This window comes from Rhinolophus sinicus, chromosome 3 (genome assembly GCF_057876585.1).
Source record: "Rhinolophus sinicus isolate RSI-liver-muscle chromosome 3, RSI-T2T, whole genome shotgun sequence".
In the NCBI taxonomy this organism is placed as follows: Eukaryota; Metazoa; Chordata; class Mammalia; order Chiroptera; family Rhinolophidae; genus Rhinolophus; species Rhinolophus sinicus.
The window spans coordinates 181,503,815-181,518,393 of record NC_142503.1 but is presented as its reverse complement, the minus strand read 5'-3'; the positions used below and the strand labels follow the sequence as shown (position 1 = coordinate 181,518,393).

Genomic DNA, 14,579 nt, shown 5'->3' with positions numbered 1-14,579 from the left:
AAAATATCTGTTGGCCTGCACTTGAAGACAGAGCCAAACTTGTGATAACAGAAAATGCCACAAAACAGCTACTGGCTAGTAGGCATTCAACATTTTCTGTTCAAACAATGCTACCCTGTCAGCACAGTCCCTATAAAACCCTCCTCATCTCCTCCTTTGGGGTTGCAAGTCTCCTTTAGGCGTGCAGCCCGGACGGTAGCAGTCTTTGCTCAGTCTGATATACTTTTCTCTCTTACAATAAAAACTTTCTTAACTTGCCTGACCATGTGCGTTCCTTTATCAGCCGACCTATCAGTTCCTACAGAAAGACCCTTGCAAAGAAAGAAGCAAAAATGGCAGAGATAATGCTCAGACTTATGTGTGCTGGATGCTCAACCAATCCAATTTTCCCTTCCTGGGTCCACAGGAAGACTACATTTCCCAGCTTCCTTAGCATTTGGGAGGGAGTCATATCTAACAAATAAAATATGGCAGAAGTGATGCATGTCACTTCCAGGCAAGGCAATATAACATATTGTATAACCATCCAAGCTCTTTTTTACTTCCCTATGGATACAGCTGGAAGTAAAGATCTCCAAGACCAACTCATGAAAAATCCTAGATCCCTGAATTACTTCTTTGAAGACAGCAGATGAGGACAGCTGTCCAATTGGCATTGGACACCGCCTAAACAAGAAATAAACCCTTTTTTTGTTGAAGCATTGAAATTTTGGGATTGTTTGTTATTGCTAATCACCCTAATTATCCTAGTTAGTTGTTTAATTATCTTAACTAATATTATATTCTACAGGATCCAAAGCATATTTCTTCCTTTCTTCCTTTTATCATCTAGGCTTATTCTTTCCCTGGTACCCATCCTTCTTTTCTCTTCCTATTCCCCTACCTCATGGGCTCCAGTTAAAGTTCATTTCTAAGGCAGAGGAAGAAATATATGAGTAAGTATTCAACCTGCATCTTATTACGACCCTTCGTCAAGAACTGAAATATTTGAATGGGTAAAGTAAAAATAATAGGCTGCAATTCTTCTTTCTGAAGAGGCAGAACGTTTCTCAAGTCTTTGGTTAAAATGTTTCATTATGTACAAGAGCAGTGCTTTGCCCACTCTCCTAAAAACAAAAACAAAAAACCAGAAAGCCCTACAGTAATAAATGCCAGGAAAGAAATGTCAGAGTCAGCAGCCACCTTCTGGGTCATGAACTTTGCTTTTGTTTTCTGAAGCTTTGGTAGTGGAAAAGTGCATTCCGGTTACTCTAAGGCTTTTTGTGTCTCCCACATCCCCCAAAGTTATCTCTCCCAAACAACAAATTACCAAGTCAATTCATTTTCAAGTTGTTTCATTATCCAGGTGCCCTTTCCTCCTTTTCTGCATATAGAGTAAATGCAAGGAAAGAAGAGAGGACCTGCCCAATTCAGAAACCACACCCCAGGCCATTACCATCACCCCAGGCCTTCATTTTGTCAACCCCACTTCCTCCCAACTCCATAGTCAAAACATAAAATAATTCAAATCAAAAACAGCTCATAAAACAGTAAACAAAATAAAGTCAGTTTTTCTTTGCGTTTTTTTAAAGAACAAAATGAAACTTGAGGGAAAACTTACTGGAGTTACAGTTTATCCTGATACAGTCTAGATGGGGAAAAATAAATGAAAGATGAAATTGCATCCTTCAAGGTAACAGCTGCAGACATCCAAAAACAATCAGTCCACCCTTCCGGGGACAGACACACGCAAGAAATGTGGCCATTTTATATATATACAGTATGTACAGGTTTAAGGGTGGGTGTATATGTACAGTATATTACTTAGTAAAGTTGGATACATATATATATACACACACACATATATACACATATGTATAGAGATATATACTGGTATACATATATATCCACAATAGACACCAAGTATGCTTTATTTCCCCAAAAAAATCTATTCATTTATAGAAAGTATTTTAAACTTGGACTTTGAAATATTAATTTTGTTAAACTTGGAAAACTATTAAAAAATTTCCCCATCAAATACAAGTTATAGTCTATTTCCTCCTACATTTGATTTTCTTAAAATTTATCTTTAGCATCAACACAATTTTTGTATTAGTATTCCAAAGATATATCACCAGTCTGACACTTTGTATTATTTTTTTTTAATTTGTCCGTGGAGTTTCTCAGTGCAGTATTTAACCCTTTCTCTTTTTCTAAAAATAAACTCCCTCCACCCTCTCCTTAGGTTGGGCCCAAAAATGCTATAGAAATTTGCGGAGGCAGGCTTGCCATTATCCTTAGAGATAAGGAAAGGGTTAACACCACCTGGTCATTTCCTGTCATAAAATGGCCACTTGCAAACAGCTAACCGCACAAACACCCATCCCAGATTTTAGAGAGGTGGGGTCGGGTGTAGGGTAAAAGGAATTGAATGATGTTATCACAATCGTCTGTGTTCTCTGCGATTGTTTCAAAGGCTCCCATACCAACCCACTCATGAAGCCCATCTCCGTCTTCCTGCCCAAATGCTCAGACTAAATCAAGTGCCTATAGCATTCAAGGAGAAGGCGAGACAGGTACATGGGGAGGAGGCCTAGGTACCTTTGACATCCTACCTATTTCACTCTGCGAGTCTGCATCTTGAGGAGAGAAAAGTCTTTGTTTTCATTTTTTTAATGGGAAAGAGAGGGAAAAAAGGGCGGCTGTTTTTCCAGTGCTGGTAACCAGACAAGGTATTCTGTGCCAGAAATCTATACTTTTATTACTATCTGTCTATAGTCATAGACACGCAGCATAAAAGGGTTTGAGCAGAGTCAATGGCTGTTAGTAGGGGATTGGGCAGAATGGCTACAAAAATGTCTCAGGTTAACTGTTACGAAGCTATCTACTTGAACTTTTAAGTTTGGTTTATGATGGTGGGAATTCCAATTGGTTTAAAATGTAGAAGTAAAACAATAAAGGAAGAAAGTTACAGGAAAAAATACAGGCAGAAACTGTGCTCTTCTCCTGTATAAGTTCTACAGGACTTGTCAAGGAGAATGCCACCATTTGAATTTCCCAAAGTAAACCATTTTAAGTGAGCAACTTAAAAAGGAACTAGTGGCAAAGGACAGGGCAGAATGAAACTATGTGAAATCGGGACAGGAGCAATTTATCACACCCAGCCATTCTGAGGAAGGAGCGGGGAAGCTTATTTGTTCCCCAGAAGAACATCTCTTGCGAAAAATCTGGGTTTGGTTTCGTGCGGTTAGGTTTGTCATGTGTCGTCAACCGCAACAGAAAAGTGGGAGCAAACAGCCCTGGAGCAACTGGTACGATCACCGGGCAGAGGAGGCCACGCCCCTGGTGAGGAGGGGGAGGGCAAGTAGGGAGGAAAGGGTGGGTGGGGCTTCAGCTACTGGTGGCAGCGACCATCACCCAAAGCCAGAGAAATGCCCTGTCCTGATGTACTGAAGGGAGAAGGCAAACAGGTGTACGGTCATGCTAAGGAGAGAGGGAAAGAGAGAGAGTGGGCCTGAAGCAACAAACCCAAGAATGATAAACAAGGAGTGGTATTCTTCTTTGGTTTCTGTGTAGCAGAACATTTTATTCTCAGACCACCTGGTCGAGGGAGAGGAATTGGGCTGGGCTCGTCCTTCTGGCTTCACCCAAATGGTCTCATGAACTGAATGGTGTCTTCAAACCAACGCAAGGACTTGGAGCTTTCAAAGTGGCAGACAATTGGTTATTTTAAGTCAAGAAGTAAAGAATTATTTTGTTACTTTACCTAAAGAATAAGTGGTTCGAGGAGAAAAATCTACCCCAAGGGTGGTCTTGATAGCAAGGATGTATTTTTTAATGAAAAATGAATCAGGGAAATTAGCTTGGGAAGGCTATTTCCTTTAGATCTTTCTTCAGTAGCAGCCAGATTTCTCTCTCTGCCTTGGTGTGGTGTTTGAGGGGTGTGTTGTGTGTGTGCATGTGTGTGTGTGTATGTGGTGTGTGTGTGTGTGTGTTGTTCCTTTTGTTTGATTTAATTTTTTGTTTTATCTTAGTAAATGAAGATAAATGATTATTTTCCAGATCGGAAACATGGAAGAGATTGGCTTGAACATGGAAGAGATGAATGTTTCGAGGAGATGTGTGTCTTCAGTGAGGCATGCAATAAACCGTAGTCAGCAAGTCCAAGTTTCCAAAGGGAGAACATCTGGAGAATTTGAGTGCAATTAACCAAACTGCATGGCACTCCCTATGAGCCTTCACCATTGGAGAAGGGTTCCAAGCACTCTGCTGAGGGTTCCCAAGGGCTACAAATGAGGCTGCACCAAGATTATTGCCTTTTTTTGCAGTTTACCTCAATTCAAACTAGGCACTAAGAAAAGAGGAGATTCTCTCTGTGCATGTTTAAAAGGTGACTATCATGAAAACAGTTAGAAGTCATTAGACTGTCACATCATTAATCAATAAGATTGATCTGTGGAGGTAACAGATTACCCATGCTGATCTAGCTTCTCAGAAACATGGGTTCGAGTCCCAGCTGTGCTACCAACTTTTTATGTGGGCTTTGAAAAGTTACATATGTCTTTCATTGTTTCGCATCTGTAAAACTAAGCATAAAAATGCTTTCTTGATTTATCTCACAAAGTTATGGTGAAATTAAAATAAGACGGGTTTTTTAAATCTTGAGATATACTGTAATAATAAAATAGTATTGTATCTCTTTAAGAGATCAAAATATGATCGATCGATAGCTAATGACTTTTAAAAATGTGCTGTGTATTGCAGGACACTTATGCCTGCTATTACCACAGCTGGCTATCTTTGGAAAACAAGGCCCTTGGAAAAGCCCAGTCTTCTTGACATTTAGGAGATACATTACATCAGAGAAAGATATACTAGACTTTTATATCATGAGCTTATATGTGTGACCAATTTTAAATAAATTGTAATATAATTTGTGCCAGTGCTAGAAAAGAGACACTATTTAAATGGCAATTAGCTCTTGGGGAATGCATGTGAATGCAAGCTTTGCTTGGAAATGTTTTCTTCAATAACCATGAAAAGGGTAATTTGAACTCATGACAAGGAGAAAAAACATTTATGAAGGGGTATATTTTGGGGAGAGTTCAGAAGGCGAACCTTCAAACAAAGCATGACTATGAAGAGTTGTGCATATACAAGTACAAGGAATTTAAGGTCAATAGGTTTGAAAGAAAGTTAAATAAATTCAAATCAGTAATTGTGGTGAACAATTTCTCTCGGGGGGAAAAAAAGAAGTCACAATTGCTTCGGGAGAAGCACAATACTCTCTACGGAGGGTCTAGCTATCTTCTGAGAAATACGTCTCTACTTATGAGGCGCTTGACTTGATTGTGAGCCGAAAGGAGCCAATAGGCAAAGCAAAGTCTTTTTGAAAAGTACATCTTCCATAAATTAGTTGGAGTTTAAAACAGAAAAACAATGCTTCTAGGAATGCACATGGGCTCTATGACTGTGTGTGTGTGTGTGTGTGTGTGTGTGTGTGTGTGTGTGTGTGTAAGAGAGAAAGAGAATCTATCTCCTTTAATCTACTCCCCCCTCCCATTTTTCCTTTTAAGACGTGAGACCCATCATAGTGGGCTTTCTAATCTTTACAAAACAACATCTTTAAAAAATTGTCTGTTTAAAGACAGAGTGTGCTTCCCCAGAACAGCATGGGGCTGAATCATTTTTATATCTAAGGCTCTCTCTTACTTTGAGATAGCTACAGAGTTAATTTTTTCTTCATCTTACTCTGTGAGCTATAAGGGCATAATGTTTGGTCTCTTTTTTTGTTTGTATTGATTTTTTAAATTTTTCTTTTACTGTTTTTCAGAGAAGTAGACAATCTGCGACTGGTTTTTGGTCTTAGGTAACAGACTCTTTTGTTGTTTCGTTGAAAGAGGGGAGGATGGTACAGGGAAGGGAAGGTGAGAGGGGCAGGGGGATGCCAGCCCCTGCAGGCTGCTCAGTACGCTCTGTTCTCAGGGCTGTTTGCTATGCGGGCCGCAGGCTTTGGGCCTTTGAAGGGTTGAATACCATCTTTTGATTTACCATGGCTGATGGTGGGGAAGATTGGAAACTCAAGAACACAACAAATATCCAGCAAAAGAGAAAAACAAAAAAACAAAACAAAATAACCAAACACACACGTACACAAACAAAAGAAAAACCAAGAGACATACTGACAACAGAAATCAAATGATGTTGGACAAGAAAAAGGGAATACTGTTGTAAAAGCTGCAAATTGGAAGAAAAGGAAGACATAACGAAACAAGCCACTGCTCAAAACAGTCCTCTGTGTCCTAGAGATTTTTAAGGTTGTAGGATAGGCATTTTCTAAGTGTGACCAGTTGACCTGACAGCACATAAGACTGGTACGACTTCAAAACTCCACCTTCCCGCCAGGCCATCTAGGGTTTTATATGGTCTTGCATCTGATACATTTGTCCATCATACCCCTGACAAGCCATTCCACTGAAATCTTTACAAAGCAGCTCTGTATCCAAACATATTCTACATATCCCCCAAAATTCATCAGCTTAGAAAGCTTAGACTCAGCTATATCACTAATCCTGTCAACACAGGGCATTGACTTTCTACTGAGTAGAATCAGCAGGAATAAAGGGTTTTTCTTTTCTTCCTCTGTAAACCAAGAGGCCCCCAATCTCCATAGAAGATTGATTAGAATCCAGTCAAGAAGGTAGAAGCAGGAGAGAATGTGAGGCCATAAGCAGGGGAATTTCCAAATTATCTATTATAGGTAATCACAGTGCAAGAGCAGATCCTCTCTCCATAAAGCTATAGATTGGATATTGTCATACTTTTTCAACACTAAGCAAAAATAGGTATGTATTATATGAGGAGATCAGAGTGACTGGTGAGTAACAGTGTGACAAAACAATCTTTATAAAAAGGTCTACTGAATGGTGCTTAAGAATGTCAGGAAGGAAAACAGGGACACGTATTAGTAGACACATTCTCCTTCCACATGTCAGAGACTCCAAACTTACAGAAGTATTTCTCCACTGGGACAACAGACACAATTTGACTTGTGCCCCCCACGAGAAAGTATAAGGGGATACCATGTCATTAAGGCCACCAAAATTCCCCATTTGCATAGTCATTGTGGAGCTAGAAACAATGTATGTCTCATCCTACTCACACAGCTTAGGTCTCTCCAATCCCACCCTTCCGTTTGGCCTCCATTTCCTGCCCTATTCATGACCTCAGCTTTGACTGTTTTGAGTGGTGACCAAGGAGTTGGACTTAATGAAAATGTGATTGATCAAAAGATGGACCAAAGTAGCGTGTTTTACACAAAGCTAAACAGTTCCAAAAAACCAAGAAAGGAAACTTAGAAAACAAATAATCCAGTAAAAAAAATTAAAAATTAAAAACCACCACTGTCAGAAACCAGAAATTGACATCAAAACCTCATGCATAAACAAGGAGAAGGTGTTTGTTGCTGTTGGCTTTTATCCTTGGTCTATTAAACAAGAGGTGAGCAGCTAACTTTCAAGAAACAAACAAAGAATTCAATCAAACCAATGAAAATCAGAAAAGAAAGGGAAGACAAGCCCAAACAGAATGGCAGAGGGTACTTCATACGATACCTAAGTTAACCATGAGCTTGACTCGTCCCCCATCCAGCTCCAAACGCAGAGTGTCAGCCGAGTCCCTGGAGGTGGTAGCCACCAGCAGCCCATAAGCTCGCTGGGACATGAAGCGGAAGGACACGTCCTCTGCCTCGGTGTGCATGACCATGGGCATGATGACCTTCATGTACATGCTGCCATCGTAGCTCAAGATGGACGCCTCTGTAAAGGAGAATGGACGAGATTGTTAGGCTGAAAGACATCAGTTTCCCTTTGCTTCCAGCATAAGTAGAGTCGAATGCAGAAGGCACCACATTTGCAGACAGGTGACTTGTGTCTGCTAGAACTCCACTGCCACTTTTAAGCTTTGTGAGCTTCAGCAGATCACTTACACGCTGAGGTTCAGCTTCTTCATTGGCAAAAGGCATATAATACACTGGTCCGTGCTCCACTAGGCTCACAGATTTGTCATGGGTACCAAATGAAATAACGGATGGGAAGGCATTTTGCAAAAGCAAAAGTACTCCCACACATAAGTAAATGTAATTCTGTATGCTGTAGATAAAATGAAAGTGCATTAAACAAAACTTAGACTCCTAGAAGTATTTCATGAAGGATAGGAGGGGCGCAGCAGTTTATAATCACCACAGGAAAAAATAGACATTTACCAGAGAGCGTCTAGAAGGAGGAAAGAGTGGGAACACATCCTGGCCCCCATAACATCCCTAGTGGCCAGGCATTGTGAGCGTTTGCTTGGCCCATTCAAAGAAGACTGACAGAGTTGGAGCTATAACCAAAAAAGCTAATGACACCCTTGAGAACCAATCATTTTACTTTTATTCAAATTGTACTTCCAGAGGAGGAAATAAACTCACTTTGATTTGATACCTTCTCCAGTCCAAGCACTTAGTGACAAGTCACTTCCCATCCAATATGTTATTTCACTTAACGCTACAATGTGGGTCTATTATTCCTACTTTCAAACAGAAAGCCACGGCTCTGAGAGGGGGATCTTATCATCCCAAAGTCAAACAGCCTGGCGTTGAATCCAGTATATCCAGAACCCAATCCAGGGCCTATTCTGCAACAGTACGCTGCTCCAAATGTGCATTTCCTTAATCATTCATTTAGCAAATATTTTTAGAGAACACAGGAAGAGAATGTCCCTCACATTCTTACGAAGCCAACCTGTTACTGGGCTCAGTATCTGACACCAAGGAGATGTCAGATAATATTATTAAATATTTGCTGTTGTCAAATAGGAGCTACCTGCCTACATGTACCATGGAGGGTACAAAAGTGTAACAGACAAGGTCCCTGTTCTGAAGACAGACACGGCATGCACAACTAACTGTACTAGAACATAAAAATGATTAAATAACACGGGAAAGATACACCAATAAAGACAGCGGCATGCAAGTGGGGAGAGTAGATGGGTAGAGGCTAAGCTGCTCTTGGTAGATTGGTTGAGTTTATAATGAAAGAAGTGATGGCAACAGATTTGATAGGTCGATAAAATAACACCTCTATTCACGTAAAGGAAAGAAAGAGGAAGATGCTCGGATAATAACAAACTATTCAATTTAACAGAAGCATCTAATATATTTTGATAAGCAGTGATAAAGGTAGTTTGAGATTGGAATCAATGGACTTTGGTAGACACTGGGAATTAAGTGGCTGTTTTAGATTATGAGCTACTATGATGCATTCATTTGTGATACTGTGTACCAGTACTCTTCTGGGGGTTTAGGACATAACCGTGAACAAGCGAGGCCAACATCTTCTGCCCTCACGTATAAATGGAATCGGAACAGGAAGAGACCAGGCAGAACACACGGAAGGTTCTCAAAATAGTCTGTGTCCTTATCATACCCCCACCCTATCTACATAACACACAAAAGTCCATGAAAGGCAAAATAAAGACACCTGCTCATTCCTGGGAAGCAGCCATTACCTGGGTAATGACCATGACATGCTAATAGTTGTACATTATAATCTAAGAGTATCACAGATAAAGGTGTGACACTTGCAGGTACCATCACAATGAAAGACATATTATGATGTTCTGTTCTTAGATGGGAAGCATAATCTAAATTTAACACGCGCTCCAGATGTGAAAAATAAAACCTATTTTAGTCCCTGAAAGAACAGAATCACAAGAAGATCAATAACGATAGCTAAAATTTATTGAGCACTTACTATTTGCCTGGTGCTGTCTAGACTTTACATGCATTCAGAAGACATTTAATCCTCACAAGAGCACCGTGACAAAGACAATATTATTATTATGTTTTATGGATACCAAGTCACACGGTTAACAAATGGCAGAGCTGGCAGAACACAGGCAGCCTGACTCTCACAGCTATATACTTAACCATTCTGCCAAACTGTCAGAGAACTATGCCAGGAGCACACCCATGTTTCTTAAGCACCCAAAACCCATCTATAATGCTTCATGGTAGACAGAATGGGGTAGTCTTGTGGTATATTTGCATGTGCAAACACAGATATACATGCATGCCATTATTTAAAGTTACATATTATTTATGAATATATAAAATTATATAAACATAGATAATACACATATTTCTAAATACTATACTGTTATATATAAATACAATGTTCTGTGTATCTGTGTAATTATGAGCACATTAATCATTATTATGTACCTTCTACTATACAGATCCACACTCCTTTTTAAGAGATATTAGGGTACTCATTGAGCCATGAAATGAGTGCTTCGATGCACTGAACTTTAATACATTCCAAAATTAAGGACCACTTTTTTCCTTTGGATATGCATAGTGCCAGAATATGTGTATGAATGAATGCATCTTTATGTCAATGTTGGTAGCCTCAGAGAATGAATGTCTGGCAAGTATATAGTTAAACAGCTAACAGTACAAAATAAAGTGTGTATCTCAGTGCGTATGTTTGTGTGTATTTCTGTCAGTGTGTTCTGTTATTAACCTAATATTCTTAAGGGGAGGGTGACGAAGTAGAAAATTTGATACAGGAATCAGCCAAAACAAAAATCTATTCCAAGATTCATATTAATTTGCTTAAAATATTTCAAACACAAGGAGTACCATGAATACAATACTCATTTGAGGAAAAAATGTTCTAAAAAAAAAGTTAATCTATCTAAATCCTGTTGGATTACTGAATATGGAGAGACCCCACCATAGGATGCTCACACGTGGTTCTTATATAGTTCTCCTATTTTGTTCCTCCTTTCCTCTTTTATTACCTCCTTTTTTCCTTTAATAATTCTTGAGTTTATTTGGGCTACTTTCTTAGCAGTTACTCCAGGGCTTACATCATGCATCTTAATTTATGAGAATCTACTTCATATTTATACTAACTTAATTACAGTAATATATAGAAACTTTAGTTTTATACAGCTCTCTTCCCTTCCTTCATGTTTGTGTCATTATTGTCACCCACACTATGTCTATATATGTTAAAAACTCATCAACACATGGTTATAATGACTGCTTTATAAAATGCATCTTTTTAAGGAGTGACAAGAAGAAGAGAGAGCTCAAATATATTTATAGTTTTTTTAAAAAATTAAGTTTGTCATTTACCATTTCTGTCTCCACTTCCTCTTGTGAATTTGAGTTACCATCTACCATGGTTTTCTTTCTCCAATATAACTTCATTCGCTTGTGTTTTATTGTCAAATACATTACAATTTTATCCGTTATAAGCCCAACAATACAATTTTATAGATACCATTTTATGCAATTGCTTTTAAATCAGTTAAGAGAAAAAAGAAAAATAAATGTGTAATTACACTCTTTTATCATTACCTACATAATTACCTTTACTGGAGCTGTGTTTTCATGTTGATTCAAATTACTGTCTGTTACCACTTCCTTTCAGCTTGAAAAACTTTATTTAATAGTTCTTATAAGGCAGGTGTAATAGCAATGAATTCTCTGTTTTTGTTTACCTGAGACTGTCTTTATTTCACCATCACTTTTGGAATATAGATTTTTTAGATATATAGGACTCTTGGTTGACAGTTATATTTCTTTCAGCACTTTGAATGTTGTGTCATTGCCTTTGGCCTCCATTGTTTCAGAAGAGATATCAGCTGTTAATCTTATTTTGGTGCCTTACATGACAAGTTATTTTTCTTTTCTCTTTTTTTAATTTATTTTTTAAATTTATTGGGGTGACAATTGTTAGTAAAATTACATAGATTTCAGGTGTACAATTCTGTATTACATCATCTATAAATCCCATTGTGTGTTCACCACCCACAGTCAGTTCTCCTTCCATCACCATATATTTGATCCAACAAGTTATTTTTCTCTTGCTGCTTTCAAGATTTTCTTGTTGTCTTGGTTTTCAATATTTTTATTATAATGAGTCTGGATGTAAATCTCTTTGTATTCATCCTACTTAGAAGGCATTGAGCTCCTTTGATGTGTACATTAGTGTTTTTCATCAAATTTGGCAACTTTTCAGTCATTAATTCTTTGAGTATTGTTTCTGTCCCTTTCTCTCCTTTCCTTCTAGTACTCCCATTATACACATGTTGGTACGTTTAATGGTGCCCCACATTTCTCTGGCACTCTGTTCATTTATCTTTATTCATTTTTCTTTCTCCTATTCAGATTGTATGATCTCTAATGATCTACTCAAGTTTGCAGATTCCTCCTTCTGTCAACTTAAATCTATTGTTGAGTCCCTCTAGTGAATTTTTTGTTTTTGGTTTAGGTTGTTGCACGTTTCAACTCCAAAATTTATTATCCCCCAATGGAAATGTTGGATTTGAAATATATATATACATATATATATGTGTGTGTGTATATATATATATATATATATATATATATATATATATATATATATATGTATGTATATATGTATATACATACATATATATATATAAATCATATATATATGATTTTTATCTCTTTATTAACATTCTCTCTTTGATGAGTCATTATTATCTTATTTTCTTTTAATTCTTTAAGCATAGTTTCCTTAATTGTTTTTAACATATTTATAATAGCTTCTATGTAGTCTTTGTCTGCTAAATCCAACAGCTGGGCTCCCACAAAGTCATTTACTATTGCCTGTGTTTATTCCTGTGTATGGGTCACACTTTCCTGCTTCTTTGCATGTTTCACAATTTTTTGTTGAAAAATGGACATTTTAGGTAACAGATTGTAGCAAGTCTGAGTACTGCTTCCCACTACCACCATCATCAGGGCTAGTTCTTATGGGTAGTTTGTTCAATTGTTGATTTGTCTAATGAGTTGGCTGAACTAATTCTGTGGCATATTTTCCTAGCAGTGTCAAGGCTCTGATGTCCCTGATCAGGTATTTTTTTCCTATTTTTATATTTTAGCCTGACTTCCTAGGTGCTGTCCCTGGATTAGTATATGCCACTTCCTGGTCAGATATTATATTTAAGTCCCCTTAGTCAGTTAATTTTCACACCATTTTCTCCTTGATGTGTACGACTTGGAGACTGCTTTCATGGTTCAGGGAGTTTAAGATTTTGCCTCATGTTCAGCCAGGGAGTCGTACTTGGACATTGCCTCTCCTGTCACTCCTGAGCAGGTGCGGCCTTGGGAATATGCACAGTCTTCCAGACTATCAAGAATGAATGTGGTTATATTTTTAAGCCTGGTGGCCTAGGAATATACTCTGGATAAAAGTAGCTTATCGTTCAGTCAGTATTTGTTGAAACAGTGTGCTTGAGCCCCTTGAGTCAATGAGACTCTTCACCTTGCTGATAGGTAAGTGTGTCACGTGGGAATCCTTTTGACTCTCTCCCATGTTCTACTTTAATTAGCCTTCTGTGAGTGTAGCGTAGCAACTGTGCACAAACCATCCAGACTCCCAGGGATGAGTGTGATCCAAGAATGATCCTTCACAGCTTTCTCGATCCTTGATTTTCTCTGTTAAACTTCTGGCTGGTTGGATATTTTGCTCATTGCTACTTGTATTATAGAGCTACCTGCCACCTCAAAATTGCTAGTTACAAACAGTGTAGTTTATACTGATCTCCATTATGTACAAAAACCCTTTAGCCATGAATTTGTCTAAGCTCTGTTCCAAATAGTCACCTCAGACAGAGTTGTAGAGTTCTCCACCCTTACAGCCTGTATCTACCTCAGAGTTCTCCATCCTGCAGCCTGCATCTACCTCAGAGTTCTCCATTCTTACAACCTGTATTAACCCCTGAGCAGAATGGCTGTGACATTGCACCCCAGCTTGGGGCAGAAGCAGTGGCCTGCTTCTCCCTGAGTGACACTCCCATTTTATGAGTGGGCACTTGGAGAAAATGGTAGAGTCTGGTCTTCCGAGCTTGCCCCTTTCAACATGGAATACATGAGTAAGCTGGGACAGGGAGACTTGGAACCCCAATATTCTTGACATGCCATACCTGGGATATAGCTTCTGCCCTGTGAATGGGGACTGCGTGGGAGAAGCAAGCCATATTCCTGGTTGTGTCTGCCAGGAATACTGCTTCTGCAACATGGAACTGGAGTGAGTTAATAGAGACTTGCCCTTTTGGGGGTGAAGCTGTAGCCCTAGGAGAAATGGCAGGAGAGGGAGCTCCTGTCTTTTGGCCATATGTACCTGAAATAAAGCTTCCATTACAAGGGGCAGGAGTGGAAGAGGAGTTGGAAAAAGATTGTGGTTTAAATGCCACAGGTCTCACTTTTTCTTAGTGAGATTTAGATCTTGTAAATAAATGTTTCTCCCTTGTTGTATGTCCTGCGAAAAATTTCCAGAGATTTTAAATGTGTGTGTGTATTTTAATACTTTTCACCAGTTAAATGGTTGTTTTACCGGGGAGAGCGTCTGCTAAGTTTCTGACCCAACCATTCCAGAGTTCCCCTACTTTGACTATTACAAATGTCTCACATATCTTGATCCATAAAAATTTTCTTAGCCCCAAGTAACATATATTTGTATTTGTCATCGTAGACCCATTTCTGTTTCTAGAGGAGTATAAATTATTAATATTATTTA

General features: G+C 38.6%; 1 protein-coding gene across 37 annotated transcripts in view; it reads right to left on the bottom strand.

The window, feature by feature from the left end:
* The window catches only part of NRXN3 (neurexin 3), a 1,515,532-nt gene that overhangs the window by 921,523 nt on the left and 579,430 nt on the right, over positions 1–14,579 (bottom strand). For 26 of the 37 annotated variants that reach the window (XR_012494578.2, XR_012494579.2, XM_074327130.2 and 23 more), the window contains 2 exons: positions 7,593–7,796; positions 1,601–1,627 (listed from right to left, as the gene is read on the bottom strand). Coding sequence is in view for 35 of the 37 variants with exons in the window: in XM_074327130.2 (XP_074183231.2) it covers positions 1,601–1,627; positions 7,593–7,796 (231 nt within the window). In the remaining 2 variants the exon portion in view is untranslated. The remainder of the gene's footprint in view (positions 1–1,600; positions 1,628–7,592; positions 7,797–14,579) is intronic. The other 11 variants (XM_074327137.2, XM_074327136.2, XM_074327134.2 and 8 more) reach the window with 1 other exon arrangement.